The sequence below is a fragment of the Magnolia sinica genome, chromosome 8 (assembly GCF_029962835.1).
Source record: "Magnolia sinica isolate HGM2019 chromosome 8, MsV1, whole genome shotgun sequence".
Taxonomy (NCBI): domain Eukaryota; kingdom Viridiplantae; phylum Streptophyta; class Magnoliopsida; order Magnoliales; family Magnoliaceae; genus Magnolia; species Magnolia sinica.
In genome coordinates, this window is record NC_080580.1 from 76,395,660 (window position 1) to 76,417,848 (window position 22,189).

The 22,189-nt window shown below is 41.7% G+C and overlaps 2 protein-coding genes across 7 annotated transcripts in view; one reads left to right on the forward strand and one right to left on the reverse strand.

The window, feature by feature from the left end:
- The window catches only part of LOC131253454 (pentatricopeptide repeat-containing protein At1g62350), a 36,692-nt gene extending 23,797 nt beyond the window's left edge, over nucleotides 1–12,895 (forward strand). Inside the window, exon 3 of one of the 6 annotated variants that reach the window (XR_009175203.1) lies at nucleotides 12,731–12,895. The gene's annotated coding sequence lies outside the window, so the exon portion shown is untranslated. Of the gene's footprint in view, nucleotides 1–5,322; nucleotides 5,632–6,387; nucleotides 6,687–7,448; nucleotides 7,552–8,188; nucleotides 8,669–8,751; nucleotides 9,001–12,730 lie in introns of those variants that run through there. The other 5 variants (XR_009175196.1, XR_009175200.1, XR_009175199.1 and 2 more) reach the window with 5 other exon arrangements.
- Nucleotides 12,005–17,305, reverse strand: LOC131253453 (laccase-12-like). Its single transcript, XM_058254442.1, has 6 exons — nucleotides 17,114–17,305; nucleotides 16,316–16,467; nucleotides 15,226–15,470; nucleotides 14,923–15,051; nucleotides 12,757–13,704; nucleotides 12,005–12,366 (listed from the first exon to the last, which is right to left on the reverse strand). The coding sequence occupies exons 1-6, from the start codon at nucleotides 17,234–17,236 to the stop codon at nucleotides 12,236–12,238; spliced, it is 1,728 nt and encodes a 575-aa protein (XP_058110425.1). The 5' UTR covers nucleotides 17,237–17,305; the 3' UTR covers nucleotides 12,005–12,235.
- Nucleotides 17,306–22,189: the final 4,884 nt, after the last annotated feature.

Here is a 22,189-nt window from a genome sequence, read left to right on the forward strand (position 1 = left end):
TGACAGACTCTCTAACAACAACGTGTACACAACTCCAAAATCTGAACACTCAGAATAGTCTTCTTTAATGCGCTTGAGGCCCGTGACTTCGACACTCATGGAATCGAGTAACGCGATTCGATGACTCATCGCGTCGATAGACTTATTCTCTATACCGGCCTTGTGCTTAAGCATAAAAGTGTACTCTTGAAGGAATTGAACCCACTTGGCTTGCCTAGGGTTTAATTTCTTCTGAGAGTTCAGATATCTCAAGGTCTCGTGATTTGAGAATAAGACGAATTTTTGCGGCAATAAGTAATGACACCAATGGTGCAGTGATTGCACTATCATAAAGAACTCTGTCATAGGTGGAATATTTTTGCTTCGCCCAATTCAGTTTCTCACTAAAAAAGGCGACAGGGTGCCCTTCCTGGCTAAGTACTTCTCCTATGCCGACTCTTGAGGCGTCACATGCGACTTTAAAAGCTTTTGAAAAATCTAGAAGTCGCATGACTGGAGCTTCGGTTATCTTGACCTTTATCTTCTTGAAGGTCTTCGAGGCTGCCTTGTCCATTGAAACTTTCCTTTTTTTATGCAAACCGTGATGGGAGCCATAATGGAACTGAAACCTCGAATGAACTGCCTATAGAAGGTGGCTAAGCCGTGAAAGCTGCGCACCTCATGAATATTGCGGGGTTCAGGCCAATTGATTATGGCCTTGATCTTCTCGGGATCTGCCGATACGCCCTCAGTTAACACAATAAAGCCTAAGAAGATAACACTACTAGACAAAAACGCACACTTCTTTAGGTTGGCATACAATTTCTTGGCTCTAAGGATTCCACAAGCTTGCCTCAAATGGTTGAGGTGTTGTTCCTTGGTCATGCTATAAATCAAGATATCATCGAAGTATATGACCAGGAACTTTCCCGTGAAGGGCTTGAACACTTGGGTTATCACACGCATGAAGGTGCTTGGGGCATTAGTTAACCCAAAAGGCCTAACTAGCCACTCGTATAGTCCATCCTTCATCTCGAAGGCCATCTTCCACTCATCACTAAGGCATACACGAATTTGTTGATAACCACTTTTGAGGTCAATTTTTGAGAAGATAGTAGCATTGGCCATCATATCCAATATGTTATCAAGACGCTGTATGGGAAACCGATACTTGACTGTGATTTTGTTGATGGCCCTACTATCAACACACATCCTCCATGTGCCATCCTTCCTAGGTGTAAGAAGGGCGGGCACGATACACGGGCTCATGCTCTCTCGAATGAAACCCTTCTCTAGGAGTTCATCAATCTGCCTCTTCAACTCAACGTGCTCCTTTGGGTTCATTCTGTAATGTGGGAGGTTTGGTAGAGTTGCCCCAGGGATTAAATTAATGGCATGTTGTATACCCCTCATAGGAGGAAGTTCTTTTGGTAGATCATCAGGAAAGACATTACGAAACTCATGCACTACTTGAATGGTCTCAGTGGCTAGCCTCTGATATATTCTCCCCCGTCACAAGGGCGTATACCATCGAGTCCGCCTCCATTTCTCGCTCAAAATCCTTGGCATTTAGAATATGGAGTGATTTGGACTTGGACTTGGACTCCTTCAATTCTTTTGAACCGCTTGCACCACTCTGTGTGGTGGACTCCTTTCCAGTCATGTTCTTGGGTGGCAGTGGATTTAGCTTAACCTTCTTGCCCTCGAACCAGAATGTACACACATTCGAACGACTAAATATGGTAACATCCTTGTCATAGAGCCACGGTCTACCCAGAATGATATGGCCAACATTCATGGGAACAACAACACACCAAAGTGTCTTTATGATCCAAACTGAATAGGAACAAGACAACAGTGCGAACCCAGGACACTCTATAGGGTTGAGGATGGGCTTCAAGCTTCAAGTCCAAACGGCTCACAGTGCTAGTCGATGCCACGTTGGCACAACTACCACTATATACGATCATCTTACAACTCTTTTCTCCACATTTTGCATAAGTATAAAAGATCGTATTGCGGCGCCAATCATCAGTGTTCTTGGCTTGAGCCAAAGCATAACGCATAATTGCGAGGGTCACAAACTCTTGCGCTTCCTCTTCCTCATCACTAGGGGTATCTACGGGCTCATATTCTTCCTCTTCACCATCACTCTCTGGGGCTACTACTTCTACTTGCCCATCAATAAGGAATACTTTGGTGCTCTCTCTCGTGCCGCACTGGTGGGCAAAGTGACCAAACCCCTGACACCTAAAACACCTAGTTGCCCCACTTCTACACGAGCTAGACCCAGCCATTTCTTTACCCTTATCATCCTTAGGCCTAGGTCGAAAACTGTTGGAAGGTTTGTTTTGATACCCAGTGTTAGGTTTAGCCCCAGAGGGGTTGGCCTTAACACTAGGATCGCGAAAGTTAAACCGCCTTCTTACAGATACCTTGAGGTATTGCTCAACATCTAACACTACTTGATACAACTGTTCAATAGTATCTCTGTCTGTGGCGAGCAATTCTCTCCTAATGTCAGGACGGAGGCCCGTTTTAAAACGAGCAAGGGTGAGTATGGGTTCCTCATCAACCTCGCAACGGTTCAAGTACTCTTCGAACTTCTCAATATATTCAGCAACACTCATGGAACCCTGTCGAAGAGATTTCCATTTCTCAATCAACCGTAGGCGATAAGAGAAAGGAAAGTACTTCTCCATAAGCGTTTCCTTCATTTCTCCCCAATGGACTATTGGGAGCTCCTTCACTCTTTCTTTATTTCGTTCTACCGTTGCCCAAAACCTTTTTGCTTGGCCCATAAGCTTCATCTTGGCGAATCGGACTCGACGAGCATCCGACATGTTGTACTACTCAAAATAGTGGTACATATCCGCCAACCAATATAAAAAAGCTTTAGGATCCAAGTGGCTATCAAACATAGGGGCATCTACTCTAACTCCCTTGAGGAGTTATGCATCTGGGTCATATTGATCATGATGTCTGTCATGGGGTGGGGGCACGGGTGCGCGGCCATGACCAATTCCTCGACCACCTCCATTCCTTGGTCTAACCTCCAGATCACCTGCCTGAGGTTGGGCATCTTCCCCAACGGTGGGGTTTGCCCCGAGGGAAGTTTCTAGTTGGGTAACGCGCACATTAAATTGCTCAAGGCGTTGGTCCATACGTTGTTCCAAACCCTTACCCAAAGACTCAACCTGTTGGGTTAACTTGTTCACTGATTCTTGCAGTTGCTCCATGTTTAGTGTAGGGTGCAAGCCAAAACCGCGACCCGTACGTGTGGGCATACAATTGCTAACTCCGTCTAAGGACCTTCTACTACAACTATATGCAACTAAATGGGACTAAATGATCTTATGAGACTCTATATAAGGGAAACTACACAATGCTACCAAAATCTAGCAATATAGTTGTCAAAATAAGGGGATAACAGAAAGTTACTGCAATGTGAATTGCTAGCTTCTTGATAACAGAAATTTCAACAACTAATATTAGGAACTACGAACTTCTAAATAGTTATATATGAGGAAACTGGATGCATGATAGACTTAAACAAACTAACCTTAAACATGTAATGCATTCCCCTATAAGAACCCTAGGCTCTAATACCAAATTTGATGCAGGACATGAAAATTAACTATGATATGCAAGATCTCAGGCCTTGGATCAAAATAATTCAGAAATATTCACATAAAATTTCCACATCCTACACAAAAGTTCAAACATTCAAGCAAGGGGAATCTGTGCAGGTCCAGGCCTACACATGTTAGGGTTGGATCAATAGAAATTATAAGCCAAACGATACTCAAAAGGAGGTAAAAGTCATCCACACATGCACAATAATCAGTCCTTAATCAAGAGATTCACCAGTTTCAATTCGGAGAACCCTAGGATTAGAAAAGGGGCAAACGAATTGAAAATAATGCAATCTAGGGTTAGGGTTATGGAAAATAGGTATGAGAGAGATAAAATAGGCGGAAATTCTGAACCTGACGATAGTCCATGCACGCGGACAGCGGGCCAGGCCTGACGCATGTGCGCAGGGGCCTCGCCACACGTGCGAGAGGGCCCCGATGCGGAAAATGCCTCCTTGGCTCTGGTCGGCTAGGGGAGGGCTTCAAAACCCCCGAGTATCGTGTCGATCGAATGCACGGTCTGTGCGTGGTGCTCCACCGAAGTTTCAGCCCTCCTGCAAGGCTAGATTCTGGAAATCGGTTGTAGGGAAAAGAACTGCTGCAAAAGCTGACGGATTTGAAGTGAGGATGGTTGTAGAAGGTGAGAAGAATGGGTGATAGGAGATGGGCGGATCGGGATAGATGCGGCTTTGCACCAAGGTAGTTAGCCCTTCGATGAAGGGAGGGCTTCGTACCCAATTGGATTTCTACAACTTAAGGACTCAGAGGAATAGAAAAACGCAGGAATTTTTATTAATCTTCAATGAGAAAGAGAATTACAAGGGGTGCCTATTTATAAGAAAATCCTATACCCCAAAACTCACGCCATTTGTGCAACCTATTACTTGGTGGTGAAGTAATAAAAAATAATAACTAATCAAAATAATCTAAACTGTCCAAGATATTCTAAATAACAATGATAAGCAAAACCTAAAATATGATATTAATTGGACTAGTGGGCCACATCATGAGAACTCATGATAAGCTTTACTTGACTATCGGGCCCACTCCAACGAACTAAAACTCAGTCTTATAACTAGGAGGCCCTCCTTCTCCTTGCGTACGTGCGTAGGGGGGCGGCGTGCGTGTGCTTGTGCGTGTGCGCGTGATGTCCCCATTAACAGAGCTTTTTTTTTTTTTTTTCAAGATTGTATTCTTTTATTAAATTTTTGTATATTCTTTTAATGTTTCTGTATTTTTTTCCATATTTTTTATCTTCACTTTTGGCATCCTTTTCTTCTTATTTGTTTTTTTAGAGAAAAGAATAGTAAGATTGATGTCAAGAGGTTTTGCATTTTACCTAGATATCAATGTTTTGATGCAAGTAAGATGTTACTGTGTATGTTATTTTAAAAGGGTTATGCTAGCTCATTGTATTTTCATTTGATAAATGTTTAAATTGAATATCATTCCCATCTATAGACATATTTTTTGGTTTTAAAGGTAATTTAATTAGGTTTTACGAGCATGTCATAAAATTTCAAGCATGTAAATAAATTAAAAAGGCATGTAAACAGGCTTTTTCTAAAAAAGGTTTTACAGGCATTTGACCATATTTTACAGGTGTGCGAATAGCTTTTCAAGCATGTGAATAGGTTTTTCTATATGAATTAGTTTTAAACACGATAGTTTATTGGCATGATTTTTTATCTTCTATTTTACAATATAGATGGACAACAACATTACAAACTTTAAAAGGGAGGGGGGCTTAGCTCATTGTGCATCCTGAAAAAGAGGACAGGAAAGCCAGTCAGTTCGATGGGTACTATTGCACATTATATTGGTTCCTTCTCTTTTTGTCCAAGACACGTATATGCCCAGAGTGATTTGTGAGACTTATAAACTTTCCTCTCAATAAACCACATTTTGTGTCAGGAACTAACTTGTAGCCAATGTTTTCAGTATCGACGGTATCAGCCAATAAATCCCACGATATATCTTCTATCCCACCTGTGCGATATGAAACGCACAGGTGGCATCTAAATGTTTTCAAATTGCAAGATATATCACAGAACTTCACATGGTATCGCAGATACTGCGGGATATTGCGACCAATCCTTTTACAAAAAATACTTCGTTTCAACGATATCTATCGATATCGGCAAATATCACATGAATGCATGGGAAGTTCGGGTCTAAGGGCAGAAAAAAAAATAATAAAAAAATCCCAACCCCTTTGATCAACAGTCAATTGGCCCCTATTTTAGAGTATTTAGGAGTGTTTGATGAAATCATCGTCACAGTCTCTAATTTTGATATTTGGGGAAGATAGGCTGATTTGCAGAAAATTGGGAAATTTTTCAAAAAAAAAAAATTTTCCCCAAATTTTCTCAAATCGGAGAGAATGAATGCCAGCATAATGTTAAAGAATATCTTCACTGGTATCATTCTACCATGACCTGGCATAGTATTGTTGGCTTGTGGAGCCATTTTGCAACTCTATGTGGGTCTGAGCCACAGCCACGCACATTATTCACAGGTATATTTCTAGTGTTCTACTTCTTCATTTGTTTTTGAATTATAAATTATATGAATTGACTTTGAATATGCTTGCATCAATTCAGTCGGACAGAGCATAGATTAGAACCCCATACAAAGGAAACCTATAATGTAAACTTGTTTTTTGTAATGTTTTGATTTCCTAGTGTGTATTGTTGTCTTATTAACAATCCCTAAAGTTTCATTGAAAAATTCGACTAATTTTCTGATGTTTTCCAATGTTTCCTAACAACAGCGATGCATTATGTTATGCAACCAATATATCCCATGCGATAATTGACATGTATATATATCCCAAGGTTGTGATACATTACTCAATAATGATACAAAAAACATTGCTTGCCGCCAAAGGCAGTCCTATGAAGGTTTTCAGAGTTCTAAAATGTGTAAATGTCTGTTAGAAGCATCCCTTTGATTCAAATTGAGATATACAAAACTACGATGAACCTTATGTTGAAGAAGCAAATCCACGAAAGAGAACTTTGTGTTAAAGATTCCCTAAAAGAGAAGGTCAAGACACGCTTTGTTGTTGCATGCTTTGGTTCTTCTTCTTCTTCTTCTTTCCTTTTTGTTCTGATTCTTTTTTCAATCCTTAGATAAAAATGGATGATATGTTGAATAAGTTCACAAAGATATAGGGCACTTGCCTGCAACAAAAGAAGTATAGAAGAGAAGGATATGCAACTGAAACATTTGTCAAATGAAAAGATAGTGAGCTAGCACGGATTCTTGACATAAATACACTGTAACATTTACATCTGACCTATATCATAACAGTGATATTGAAGTAAGATACAGAACTTCCTTGACATTAATTCAATTATTCATTTTTTATTTATTGAAAGATGCTTAAAGAGAATATACAAAAATATGAAGATTAGATGTAGAAACACAGAGAAGATAGTCTTGAAGAAAGGTTTATAGAGCAATAAAAAATTATTAAATAATTAAATTGGATTGGAGAGGAAATAAAAGATGAGTACCCAATAAACACAAGCAAATTGTACCGTAATGATCATCTTATGTGGGCCTCCCATCTTGCATTGGTAAGCCTGCCAAGCATCTTTGGAATGCGGTGGAAAGGATGGAGAGGAAACTAGCCCCCTGGAAAGGAAGACGTTATCTTTGGGAGGGATAATTACTCTCATTAAGGTTGCTCTCTTGAATCTTCCGATATATTTCATTTCCCTGTTTTGCTGCCCAAAATCAGTTCTCTTGAGGATTGACAAGCTGGGAAGGGATTTTCTTTGGCAAGGAGGTTCTCAGCAACACAAATTTCATCTCCTTACTTGGCAGGAAGTTTGTATGCCCTTCAAAGAGGGTGGGGCTGGAATTAGCAATCTGATGGAATTTAACTCTGCGATGCTTGGTAAATGGATATGGAGGATGGAAATGGAGGTTCGGGGTGGAGGAAAATAACCTTTGATGAAAGGTTATAGCTGGTAAATATGGCCTCGCAAGTTTGGGTATATGGAGCAGAGAATCTTGTGTGTATAGAGCCTCCTTCTATTGGAGTTCTATCTCTCGGTTGGCTGGCAAAGTATTGCCCGAGATTGGGATTGGTTCGATTTTGGGATGATGTTTGGATTTGGGGGGGATCCAGGGAAATGTTGGTGTTTGGCTTCCTCCATGTCGTCCTCACTTATCCAAGGCTGAAATTGAGGAAATGTCCAGATTGCTAGCCTTACTGGAAGGTTTTGGGCCTGATCTGGATGCATCAGATCATCTTATATGGTTAAGGGATAAATTGGGCAGATTTTCTGTGAAGTCTTTTCTCAAAGTTATTTGCGGGCAAGGGGATGCTTCTAGCTGTTCCTTCACAGGGTTTATTTGGCGGTACCAAGGTCCTCCTAAGGTAGTGGCATTTGTGTGGCTTGCAGGTCATTATAGAATTTTAACAGTGGATAATCTCCGAAAACGAGGGATGGTCCTCCCCAATATTTGCATTTTGTGCAAAAAAAGATGAAAATCAATGCAGCATCTTTTTTTCTCTGATGCCCTTAACGCTCTAGGAGTGTGGGATTGTATTTTCTCAGCGTTCGAGAGTCCGTGGGTGCTGCCAAATTCCATGGAGGATCTGTTTTTGTCTTCGCATATTGGGAGTCCTTCCGATAGGAGATATTGGCATATAGCTTTGCTTGCTGCCCTTTGGTATATTTGGCTTGAAAGAAATGGCAGATGTTATAGGGACGAGTGAAACTCAGGGCACCACGGTTAGGAACATTTTCTTCTGTATTAGGGAATGGGATTTGTAATTTCGGGTTGGGTTTTTTTTTTTTTTTTTTTGCTGTTTCTATGGGCTTTTCATTCCCTTAATAAAGTTATCATCTTTCAAAAAAATGGTCATTTGTAGCATCTTGTCAAGGAAACCAACTAACTTGACTTTTGCACTAGTTTTTCTATTAAATACTATTCATAGTTCTATGGTACTTGTTAATATCTTTTACCATTGTTGAATTGCATACTGAAATGATACATGAGATACAATTGAAATGGATAAACCCATTTTACTTGAAGCCTGTTTGTTGTGTCAAAGATCAAAGCAAGAAAAGCAGTGAAGACGATGTAACATTGCCGTTCTATGTTTTTTGTGTTGCAGTTCAATATACTTTAACCTTAATGTTTTTTAATCTCATCTGTGAGCTTGCCTGTCCAAGGATAATGATATCTCCAATAGACCTTCATCTTAGCAAAGGAAGAAGTTGCAGTTATTTGACTGACTTAAAACGAAAGGTAGATAACAGGTACTTAAAAAGTAAAGATATTACTCTTTAGTTACTTTTAGACCTGAATAAATATATCTGGTTATGTGAGATAATTACCTTCAGTCTTAGAGATTTCTCGGCCATGATCTGTCCATCGTTGGGCCCATAATCCCAATCGTTTGGTTCATCTAGCCATTGGTTCTACTGGTACAAAGCTGGATGCCCTGCCCCACCTGAATCATGGATCAGATGTCCTAGGTAAATGGAATTGGGTATGAGGTGCCTGTGGGCCCAGCAATGCCATTTTGTAAATTCGTATATCCTCATGCTAGACAATTCAATTACATGGGAAATGTGGGGCCCATCAAACACCTAGTACGACTGTGTTTCTCTTTCAAGTTATGCCAAGAGACCTAGAAACCTATCTGCCCCCTTATTAATACTATCTCCATATGACTTTATCAATGTCTTGTTTCATTGCAAATTATGCTGACCACATTGGGTATTGGCTCAAGTCATTCAATCACTAGAAGCCTTGTGTTTAGGGCTGGCAATGCATTGGGTTTGAGTTATTTCAAGAGCCTTATAATCTAATTCACTTAAAAGGCACTCCCTTTAAAAATAAAATAAAATTTAGAGACTAGGCCAAGTCACTAGGTCAGCTTGTCCATCGCTATGGACTCATTGGTCAAGAGTTCTTGATTTTAAAACAATGCTTATGATAAAAGTGATTCCATCTTATCATTTGATGCTAACATATACCATGTCCTTGATCTCCAACACTGGGTGTTCAACTCATATCTTGAATGTGATTGTATGAAATTCACCTTGATTGGATGACCATAACCTTGTAGATAGAGATTTTTTGTGGATCTTCGCTGGACGTCCAAGATCAAATTATCAGGAGTGTACGTTACTTTGATCTTATCTTTCATAGTAAGGCCCACCATGTTTGACGCCCACTATGTTTGACACCCAGTGCAGAACTCATGCGGCCTTTTTGAGAACTCATCATACATAATGTGAGTCCAAAATCACCTGATGCATCACACCATAAGATCCCTAAGGCTCAACTTTTACTTTGATCCAAAACTTTAGTAGGCCATGGAAAAAGAAGACAGTTCCTCTCTTGATTTGCATTTCTCTTTGCTATGGCCCACCAGAGTTTTAGATCAAGGTGAAAATTGCTCCCTTGGGATTTCATGGGATGCCGCGTCACATGGACTGTTCGGATTAAACGTACATGACATGTGTGCAAAGGTGCGCAGGTGAACATGCAAAAATCAGCTGTATATGGAAGTTAGGTGGGCCATACCATCGAAAATCATGTGAAAACATGCCTAAAACATATAAAAAGCACTTGGTGGGGCCCACCTGAAATTTGGATGTGTCTTAAACTTGGTCCGATCCCTGATCCAAGTGGGACACATAATGGATGAGCTGGATTTGTGAACCACATCCCAGTGGGCCCAAAAAATGATTATGAATGTTTTAATGGAGGGTAATCCCTCTCAACTTTTGTATGTGGTGTGGCCCACACAAGTCATGGATTGACTTTATTTTTAAGCCCTAGGCCCACTATGGAATGGTGCATCTGACTGATGGGGTAGATGTTCGACATACATCATGGTGGGGCCCCCACAACTCTACCTCATGGGGAGTTCCAATGAGCTCGGCGGTATAGAACATTTTCTATATATATATATATATATAGGGAAAAGGTACTATGTGCTCGACCTCACTGTAAGCTCCCGTGAGGTCGAGCTATGTGGGCCCCACCGTGATGCGTGTCGACCATCAACACCGTGCATTTGATGGGTCCCCTTTAAATTATGGGATATCTATATCTCAAAAATCAACCGTATACGGAACTCAGGTGGGCCATACCATCTAAAATCATGTAAAGACACCGTTAAAACATATAAAAGCACTTGGTGGGGCCCACTTGAAATTTGCATGCGTTTGAAACTTGGTCTGAACCCTCATCCAAGTGGGACACACATAATGGATGGGATGGATTTGCAAACCACATCTCGGTGGGCCCAAAAAATGATTATGAATGTTTTAATGGTGCACGGCCCCTCCCCACTTCTGTATGTGGTGTGGCCCACACAAGTCACGGATTGACTTGATTTTTGAGACCTAGGCCCACGATGGAATGGTGCATCTGACTGATGGGGTAGATGTTCGAAACACATCGCGGTGGGGCCCACACAGCTCGACCTCATGGGACGGACTCGTGAGGTTGAGCGCATAGTACCTATATATATATATATATATATATATACACGTCATGGATTATTTGGACTACAAGATCAAACCAGATTATAGAGCAGGACCTGACAAGCAACGTTGGATACCATGAATCTTATTTATCCAAACCTTTTCTATGGAATCTTTTGTCCAAGTTATTGAATCATGGGTTGCGCTAGTTGCGGGACTTAACCCAACACCTTAGGGCACGAGTTGACAATAGCCATGCACCACCTATGTCCATGTTCCTGAAGGTGGAGATCTCTCGAAAAGTATTTAGTCCCCATTTGGGTCAACTCTCCATCATGTGTGTGTGTGCATCATGTGTGTACACCCACCCCCCCCCCCAGTGCCAACTCAACTGACTTGTACTTTTAATGGGTTTGGACTCGGTCTGGATCAGTCCAGGCCATATCAGACTCAGATTGGGTCAAGCATGCTTGACTCGGTACCGAGTCTGGTCAAGTTCGGGTCAGGCATATTTCAAAACCGCCTAGAGTCGGGTCAGCCCTAACTCAATCCGACTCGACTCTAAGCCCAGCTCTAAGAAAGACAATGGCTCGGTTCAGGCCCAAATATATGAGGCAATGATGAAATAACTCAGCCTGAGCCAAGTAGTAATGAGCCCTGATTCTTTAGATTCAAAACAACCCATGGGCTGAGAGATCGAGACCTAGCCTGGTCCCACAATCGAACGGTTCTGATCAGCACCTTCTTAAGCTCAAGCCCAGCAACCTTAACCGTTAATATTCCTATTTATAAAAATAAAATAAAATAAAATTAAAAAAAAAACCCCAATTTTGCAAAGTAAAATTTTATTGAGTTAAATGCGAAAAACATAGATCATTACAAGATTCAAAATTCAAGTCTATCTATAACTAAGATAGTTTGCAACCTTGTCTTCTTGGGTTTGACCCCATTTGAATTCTTATACACCAAAAACAAATATTAAAAAACCTATAATCATATAATGACAATTATAATAAAAACTCATGAAATACACGCAATGAGCGTACAAGATTCCACTCATTGAATCAGGCCCATATAACGAACGAGAATCCACGCATCGAATCGGGCCCACCCAACGAATGACGAAAATGGCGAATAGGGACCTTTGTGATTTTTCTAACACAATGGCAAATCTTCGGGAGGTGGCTCTAGAGCTTGCAATTCACCAACACCATTCTCAACCAAGAATGCCATGGCCAGACCCCAAGTAATATGAACGTCCAAGTGGCAATGCATCAGCCAAATTCCTGTCCACCAAAAAAAAAAAAAAAAAAAAAATCAGTGATGATTGGTTTCCTGATACAATGGGCCCACTGTGTGGAAGGGGCCGTGATTGATTCGCATCCACACATTTGCCGATCCTAAAGAATGGTAGCAGTGTGATTTTTGGCGACGCCTACAGATCGGATGGCTACGATTGATGCATACATGCATTTTAGTGAATAATCTGATTAGAAATGGTCTGGGCCCGGGTTTCGATTTCATTGTGGGCCAAGGCCTCAGTTTTAGGCCCATAAGAAAGAAGTGGGCCTGGGCTTTCTGTGATTGGCCTACTAACCCTCCCATATGTGGTGGGATCATTTGAACTTTTGCACACGCCACAAATCACAGAATGAAGATCAGATCTGCTCTTTTACCTGGATTATCAGCGATGAACCGGATGACGGCCCATCCATTAACCGGAACGGCGACGGTGTTCCTCATAGGTGGATCGACGAGGTTGAATTTCGCTGTATCCCTCTGCCTATTAAAATTCCCACTACCCTCAGCAATGATGTAGAAATCATAGCCATGAATATGAATAGGATGGTTCTCAGGTGTCACGATGCTCGTGTCCTGCAACACGATCTGCACCGCCGATCCATACTTCAACTTGAACAGCTTGGTTCCTGGTACAGGTTGCCAAAGCGCCTGACTCACGTTATTTGCCGTGTAATCGAATTGCACTGGCGGCGCTGCCGGAAAGTCTGTGGTGAATACACTGTTAACGCCGTGATGGTGGGCCTGCAGTATAGAGTAGTTCCTTGGAAGCACAAATGATATATTGTTCATGCTAGCGGTGAACCGCTTTCCATTTGGGCCCCCACATGTTTGCCCAGATGGGCAATCAAAGAGTCCTAGGCCCACTGTAAAGAACAGGTCAACGTCGATGTTTTTCGGGATGTCGACAGCTGACAGGCTACGTAGTGAGGTTGTGAATGCAGTAGCTGCACCTGTGTCGTTGAATGCGGGTAGGGACGGAAAGGTGGGTGTTGTGGGCTTCTTAGCTGGGCATGGTGCGGACTTGTATTCGAGAATGGCAGTGGTTGTGGTGTTATCAAATGGAGCAGGTTGAGCACTGAAGTAGGCCCGTGAAGCAATGTAATAGCGGCCTGGTGGCTGATTGGCTGTGATCAGGACGTCTGTGGTCTGGCCTGGGCCCAGCATAATCACTGATGTAGTGAATGGTTTTAAGTAGGCAGCATCAGCACCAACCACTGTCATTGGGTGGCCTGCTATAGAGAAGAAGAGTTCGTTGTTTAAGGCTGCGTTGATCACACGGATGAGATTCGTCTCGCCGGAGTCGACTGGGATTATTACAGTTTCTGCATTGTAATAATAATGGATTAATTTAGTGATCAATGTGGACCGATTAGATTATATGATGGATGGTTGAGATTGGTTCAAAATGAGAGAATACAGTGTGCTGAATATGTGCAAGTGTGGCCCATTTGGTGAAATTGGCAGTTGATCTGATGGGCCTTACTGTGGATAAGGGGTAGAACTGTACACGAGCCTAATCGAATCGAGCTAAGCCCAACTCCGTTCAGCTTGGCCAGCACCCTACCTCAGCTCAAACTCGACTTGGCTCAGTCTTTGAGCCTGACTGGCCAGCTCGACTTATCTCAGCTCGGGCCAACTCCAGTTGAGTTCGAGTTTGAGTTTGAGCCGATGAGCTGAGTTCTTGTTTAAGTTTTAGAAATTTTAATATATATAATATATAATTGATTGAAATATATAAATACTTACAAAACATTTATATTAAGTAAAACTGATCCAAGTCAAATTGATTCGAACCAAGTCAAGTTCGAGTCAAGTTCCAAGCCGAGTCGAGTCATGCTTGGTCTAGCTGGGACCTGGCTCGAAATTTTTTCGAGCTAAAATAATCAGCTCAACTCGGCTCGAACTCAGTTTCAAGCCGAGTCGAATCGAGCTTTTTCCGAGTCCGAGTGAGTTAACAGAGCTATCTTAGATCGTGTACAGCTCAAAATTAAGGGATTCCTCTAGTTTGGAAGATCCTAACCCCTTTATTACTGTCCCACAAATGAATGGTTAAAATGGTATATAAACAGTATTAAAAAGGCTAAGATAGGATTTTCCATTTTCAATGAATTTAGGACATTCCCACTCATTCTGGGGCCCATCCATCCAAAGTTCTCAATCAATGAAGTGGGCCCCACTTACGGGAGGAGTAGGGACACCACATCCTGATTGAAAAGGTTTCTCAGTTGATTCGATGTCACTTAAAGAAAGAAAGAAACCATCCTGGTGGGCCCCACTCTGACAAGCCCACTGTACCAAAGATTGATTGGAAGATCTGGTACGTCCAATATGCGGCTCTTCTGTCCTGATCATCTTCCACGTCACCATTGATCAGACAGTAGGGCTCGACTAAGCAGTAGCCTATTCAAGGTGGGGCCCACCAGTTCGGGTGGGGTAATCACAAAAAAGAAAATAAAAAGCCCTCTTAAAAGCTCTCCCACCAAAATGATAGGTGGTAGTTAGCACGTCGGCGCATGATAGGAAAGGGCGCACACACACACCTGAGCTGGAGCAGTTGTAAAGGTCCCCAGGTTGACCGTTGATCGTGTAAGCATCAGATATGTTTGGAGCCGCTCCTGTCCTCGTCGCCTCATTCACCACATCTATTGGATTTGCATCCCACCATTCTCCTGCATCATCACCACCACCATCAGTATGGTGATTCAAAGTGGGCCCCACAGCATGTGGGCCCACTCCCACAACCGTCAGATCTTTAATTGGATGCTAATAACATTCACTCAACATAAAAATTCACCATAGGACAATCCACACGGCTACGATGAGAAGAGATATGGGCCACTTACCTAGGATGATCGGTGCTTCTCGCTTTGGCTGCGTGAACGGATAGGATGTGTTCTGTTTTGGATAGATGATCAGGGCCCCATAAACGGTGGCCCTCAGCCATGAACTATGTGCATGCCACCAAAGTGTCCCTTCTTGCCCTTCAACGGTGAATCTGTAGGTGTAGCTCCCACCGGGTCGGATTGGACACTGGGTCACGAATTCTGGACCATCAGCCCATGCGGTTCTCATCTGCCGAATACCATGCCTGCACCAAAAGAAGCTGTGAGAATATGCAAAGAGCGACGCTGCACCAAATATGGGGGCCCACGTGATGTTTTCACGACATTCAATCCGTCCATCAGATGCGTTATCAATATATTTCTTATTGCAAAAAATTAGACCTATTTAAAACTTATGTAGGCCACAGCAGAGGGAACAAGCTTTGATTGGATGCCTGCGGTTGATTTGCTTGGAGGGATCAACATGTTTTATATATGAAATCTAGGCCGTTAATACACTTAATATTATCCGGATGAAGAGTCAGGCCAAAAATCAGTTAGCTATGCAACTTCAGTTGGCCCTGATTTTTAAAATCAATGATGTTTATGCCCCTGTTTGTTCCCTATATTGTGGCCCATTTAATATTTTCATTGAACTGATTTTTGGTACCCTGAGGTTTATTGAGATGGCTCATATGATGGACGGGTTGGATTTGATATATGTATACATCATGTGAGCCCCATAGCTATCCAGTACCACAGAAAGCTTACTGTGGTACCACAGAAGGAATAATATCCGCTAATCTATGATATCTCAGGCCATCGCAATCCATGGCGGGGGGGACCCAATCAATGGTCTGGATCAGCTAGCCACAGGCCCCGCATGTATGCTAAGGCTCAGGACCCTATAATTCCTAGCTCAGAGTCACACATCACATGCACAATCCTTCCACGTAAACTCATGCATGCATGTTTTGCAAACATGCAAGCAATCACGACTGTAATATATGCATGCAACGTTTGCAGTGATAACATACTACTAGAAGTATGTATGTATGTCTGTGTTATGTATGTATGCATGCATGTTCATGTATGGATGTATGTAAATTACCAATGAATGGTTATGTTGTAGTTCGCCCTATTCACAACATTGATGACGAGAGTGTCTCCATTCCTAGCTTCCAAGGTGGGCCCAGGAAATTGACCATTGACTGTGATTATATTGTGCGTTTTGCACAGCCTCTTCACTGGTTTTGCTTGAATCTGTTCCAATCACATACGATAAGCTAAAGCAAAAGATGAAAAAGACAACTTATAGCCGTTTATTCACTGCCATTTTTTAAATGGTGGTGATTCATTCATTGTACACATGGCATGTGTAAGAAAATTCAAATCATCCATATCTTGGGCCCTATTGTAGTTGGAGCATAGCCCAATAATCACACTGGTTTGGCCATCACAACCGTCTGATACTGTTGACCATTTTATATCGAACCATCCAATCAGCGGCCAATGGATGGATGGTTATGATCACTCGATCAGTGGAATGTCCTGGCTGAACTGGATCCACAATAGGCCTCATGATTTGGACGATCAGGATCCATGGATGGAGATAAATGTGGGCATTGGACTCTAAATTGTGGGTACTCTTGCAGTTGGAGCATAGCCCAAGAATCACACTGATTGGACCATCACGATCATCTGAACTGTCCAGTGAGTTCAAGCTGCTGACCGTTTAATTTCAAACCATCCAATCGGTGGCCAAGGGCTGGATGGTTATGATCACTCAATCAGTGTACTGTTCAGGCTGTACTGGATCCACAATGGGTCTTATGATTTGGACGATCTGGATCCATCAATGGCGATAAACGTGGACATTGGACTCTTCCAAAAGAAGTAGAGGACGCACAACGAAGTCATGGTAGTGATCTTCAGCTTCCACAACGAACGAGGATGCTGATAGAGTGAAGAGAAGATAAAGGCCAAGAAGAGCCCATGAACCCCATGAATTGATGCTGCTGTAAGCTTCCATCTCTCTCTCTCCCTCTCTATCTCTCTCTCTCCCTCTAACTTTGGTCTTCTTTGTAGCTTGTGGTGGTAATGCAATGGAAATGATGGGAGAGAAGTCTCTTTTTATACAACATGGAGAGAAGAGGTGGTAGTTTTGAGGTTGGCAGATTAGGTTTTGATCTTAGATGGTATTGATATGATTTTTCAATCCCTTTGATTGGAAAGTAATCTTTCTCGATGAATTATAGGACCCAGATAAATAAATAAAGAGTGGCCCAATGTACTAGGTCTATACAAGTGGGACCCACAGTTCGATGATCCAGACCGTTGATTGGATTGGCCCCACCTAAGATGGTCAAATTCTTTAAAACATTTCAATCATCCAATCCTCGGCCTTTTTCTATATTATCTCTACATTTGTTCACAACCATCAATTTGTCCACCATGGATCATAAGTTAGATCTTCAAATCAGGATTTTTTTTTTTGGGGTGTCATGCACCATCCATGGCCATGCCCATTTGATCGACGGTCTAGATCACTGTGTGGTCCATCCCACTCGAACAGATCAGGACCATGAAGACTCTGCTCATATCCTTATGCATCAAGGGCCCCACAACCCTCATTTTTCAAAGGCCAATTCCCCATATTGAGTTGGTGCACCCACTAGCCTATCAAAGGCTGAAAATTCAAGCAATCCTTCCTCCACAAGCATCCCACTGGAGTGAAGTTTCCTATCAGATCATTATTATAACCTTGTTATAGAAAACAAGATTTTTTTTCAACGTTAATAAATTAGTGGTTGCATGGGGCCCACCAAACCTACGTACATGATCATGTGGAAAAAAGACGAAATACCCCCTTTTTTATGTTATGTCAAGCGCAGAAGTCAAACTACTCTTTTACATACTTAGACAAATTTATAAAAAAAAAATTTCTACAAGCTAGGGTTGCTTGAATGGACTGAGGCTGATGTTTGGTTAAAGGTTGTTAAAAAGACGTGGACCTGAATCATTCACAACACCTTTTTTTAATGCAGCTGCGTAAAACACCCAAACTCTTTCAGGCCCACCTTGTTTTATATTTAAATTCACTCTGCCCATCAGGTAAGAATCACATTTGAACGGAAACCCGATAAAGAATCTGATGGGCCACGCCCATGGAAGAAATGTGAAACTGCTCCTAAAACCTCTAAGTTCACATGGTGTGGCCCACCTGATACTTGGGTCAGGCTGATTTTTGTATTTTCACTTCATCCTGGTGATTTACACCTGATTAACGGTTCTGATGAAAGATATGCACCATGATAACCTCACACACAAACCTATGGTTGGCATCCCACTCCTATTGTTCCATGTGGTGTGGCCTACCTGAGTTGTAGATCTCTCTTATGATTCTCTTCGGGTCCTAGAACCGGGATAGAACCTGATGGACAAAGTGGATTTATGCATAGTGGGCCCCACAAGCTTGGATGCCTTTTTCAGGATTTGTATATGAATGGGCTATGGTTTGTTAATCTAGAAAGTCGGTGAATCCCTCCTGGAAGAAGAATGGGCCTGAAAATCCGGTAACAATATTCGGAAACTTACTTTTCATTTGAATGTTGAATGGTTTGTAATTTTCTTTTCAGCCGTCCATCTTTCGGCCACAAGTGGAAAGGTTATGATTGTCCTATTAAGGATGGTTTTTAAGAAAAGTGGGTTCCAACAGATCAATGGTCTGGATTAGAAGAACATATGCTCCACACATGAGAAGTAAGAACCTGTGTATTGTCCAAGGATGCAGGTCCAACGTATCATATGATTTCCCATTTCACACTTCCCATTGGCGTGAGGGTAAAAAACAGCCCTGCAAAAGTCCGAGGTATCACCGAATGCTCTGTGAAGTACAAGCGGGCCACATGGCTCAGCTGTCCAGACCGTTGACCTTGTGGGCTGATGGCCCATAATTTATAAAAAGAAAAAAAAATAAAAAATAAAAAATAAAAACTCCCATATGAAAAGAAAAATAAAATAAAAAATCATAATCCTTGAATGGGTGGCCAACAAATAGGTTGTCCAGGAAGAAAGTACAGCCACGTTCACATTCAACAAAGAAAAGGTCAGATATTCTAGAGTAAGTATCCTCAAATCTGAGGGTTGTTCTGTGTGCACCAGCCATCCAGAGTGGGGCCCATCATATCAACGGTTTTGACTCAGAAACCGTGAGCCCCACTTTGATCAGATTGCAAACCATACAAACCATAGTTTTAAAATAAAGTTACAAGATGAAACTCGGCCGAGTTGACTCATATAGACTCGAGCCTAACCACCATAGCCACTCAATAATTAATTATAAACACCTCTCCTCTGGTTTGGTTTATTACAAATGACTTTCTTACTGTAGACAAGTTGGAAGAATCTGTACCAAATGACAAAAATACGACTCTTAGATAGGAGTTCCTTTTTCCGTGCATGTGGGGCCCACCGTTATGAATAAACGGTATCCAACCCGTCCACCAAATTCGATCCCCCACCCTAAATATTGGGCGCTCAAAAAAGTTAAGCTAATCGAATCATCCAATGTGCCACACCCACCTGAAAACCTCCAAATTTACTTGGCAGGCCACATGATGGTTGGATCAACCTGATTTTAGAGGTTTTTATTTTCATGATGGAGCCTGCATGTACAGGCTATGTTAGGCACACATGTCTATGAGACTACAATTAGCTATCTATGAGGTAAAGGTAAAATATTCAATTTCTAAAAGATAACATTGCTAATAAACCATGATGGAGGTACTCTCAATCAATCAATAAAAAGGAAAAAGAAAAAAGAAAAAAGAAGTGCTTGTAATTATCAGAAATCATAGAGAAAGTATTTGCAAATATCCCTTATCCATTTAACCCTATAAAATACCTATCTTTAATCTTATTTCTAAAAAACCCAAAAACTTAACTAGATATTCATATGGGTTTAATTGATCCAATGGCTCAAATTGACTGGACTCAATATTCAAATATTAGGCCAGAAAATATTTTAGGTCAATGTTAGAATTTGCAATTTATGAGTGTTAAAAGTTATTGTCATTGACAAATTGACATGGCAAGTTTGTAACAGCGCATGCTGAGACCATAAGTTATTATACGCCTAGTGGATATCTTCCAACCTTTCATGTGTTATGCGGCATCTAGCCGATCTAATAGTTTGGCCCCACCATGATGACTACCTTGTTCAAAAATCAGCTTGATCACACTTGTAATTTGTTATTTACCAAGGCTATACATTGTTTTATATGGTGTGGATCATATAATGTATCGATCAGGTTGATTTTGGTTTAAGAGGATCCTCATAGTTGGGCCAATATATTGGATCAGTTGGATACTGCACTCACATGACAGGTTTCATGTTGTCCATTTGGCTATACAGTAACTTATGGTCCAAAGCTCAGTGCTTTTCTTTAAATATTTATTTGCATTGTATATATAATTTTTGAAATTGAATCTCCTCTTTAAATATTTATTTCTATTGCATGCATATTTAAATTTTAAAAAAAAAAAAAAAAAAAAACAATGAGTCGGGTCAAATAATGACTCAATCAAGCCTTCGTATCAACTCAACTCAACTGGACACATATTCAAAAAAAATAATAATAATATATATATATATATATATATATATATATATATATATATATAGAGAGAGAGAGAGAGAGAGAGAGAGAGAGAGAGAGAGAGAGAGATTGAAAAAAAAAGTGACTTCACCAGATTAGTTGTCTACAAGTGATATACATCTGAGCTGAGCAGGACCTTCTGAGCTAAGGAGGACCTTCCGAGTTGGGGTGAGTGAGGTCGGAGCAAAAGGGCTATCAACATGGGAAGAGCAGTTCCTTCAGCTCAAAGACGATCTGTCAAGCTAAGTCGTCAGAGGATGATTCTGAGCTAAGGAGGACCTTCCGAGTTGGGGTGATTGAGGTCGGAGCAGAAAGGCTATCAACATGAGAATAGCAGTTCCTTCAACTTAGAGACAAACCACCGAGCTGAGTCATCAGAGGATGAAGCTCAGGACTTACCCCACCAGGAATGTCTACTACAGCACAGGTAAAGAGCCCGTGGGGAAGGAGCTTGGGCTTTGAGCCCCGAAGTGACCAAGTTGACCACTGCTAGAGAGGTGACATAAGAAATCTGAGGAGAATCTCACCCCAAATCCAGAAGAGATAAGGATCCGACTTGATTTCGGCCGAAGATCACTATGATATATTTGAGACAAGAATCCTGTTAGATCAGGGGGCCTCCAACGTAGCATGGTGGGATTTGGAGGTTTGAGACCTTCTCCCACGCCCTATATATACAACCATAGACTACAAACCAGAGTGGAAAGAAAGGTGATGCATTTAAGCCTTGATTTACTTCGTTGCGATCATATTCTACAAGCCTGACTTAAGCATTGGAGGGTCCACAGCCGGCCACTGGTGTCCCCTTGCTCATATTTTTTTAGTTTTTACAGATCTATTGGAGAGCGATAATAAGGTTATAAGCCATCTTAGCTCTACATCAACTTCTTTTGTTGGCTAGATTCAGGCAACAACAGATTGGCGCAGTTCGTGGGAACGACGAGCCATGTTCTCATCGTCTTGAATGACTACAATTGTTCCCAGCCCTCCCTTTGATGGCAAAGAAAAAAGAGAAGGCCCCAGTCGCAACCAAGTCCTCCCATGATGCCTTGTTCGGGGAGGAGAAGGCTTCGCTGTCACCTCCCCAATCCCAGCTACCCTTGCAAGTTGTGGTCTAGAAATTGAGGCAGTAGACTTGGTTCCCTCAATAACTAGGTTAGAATCCTAGCTGACAACATGGATCATATTATGAGATTGTTGGAGAGGTAGTAAGCATCCCCAGCTAACCAACAAGAAGCAGAGGAGGCGACAATCGAGCAGTCCCGCCCTGAAAAATTGCTCCCTAAGCAGCATCAGGGGCAAGTACGAACCGGAGAAAGCCTCGC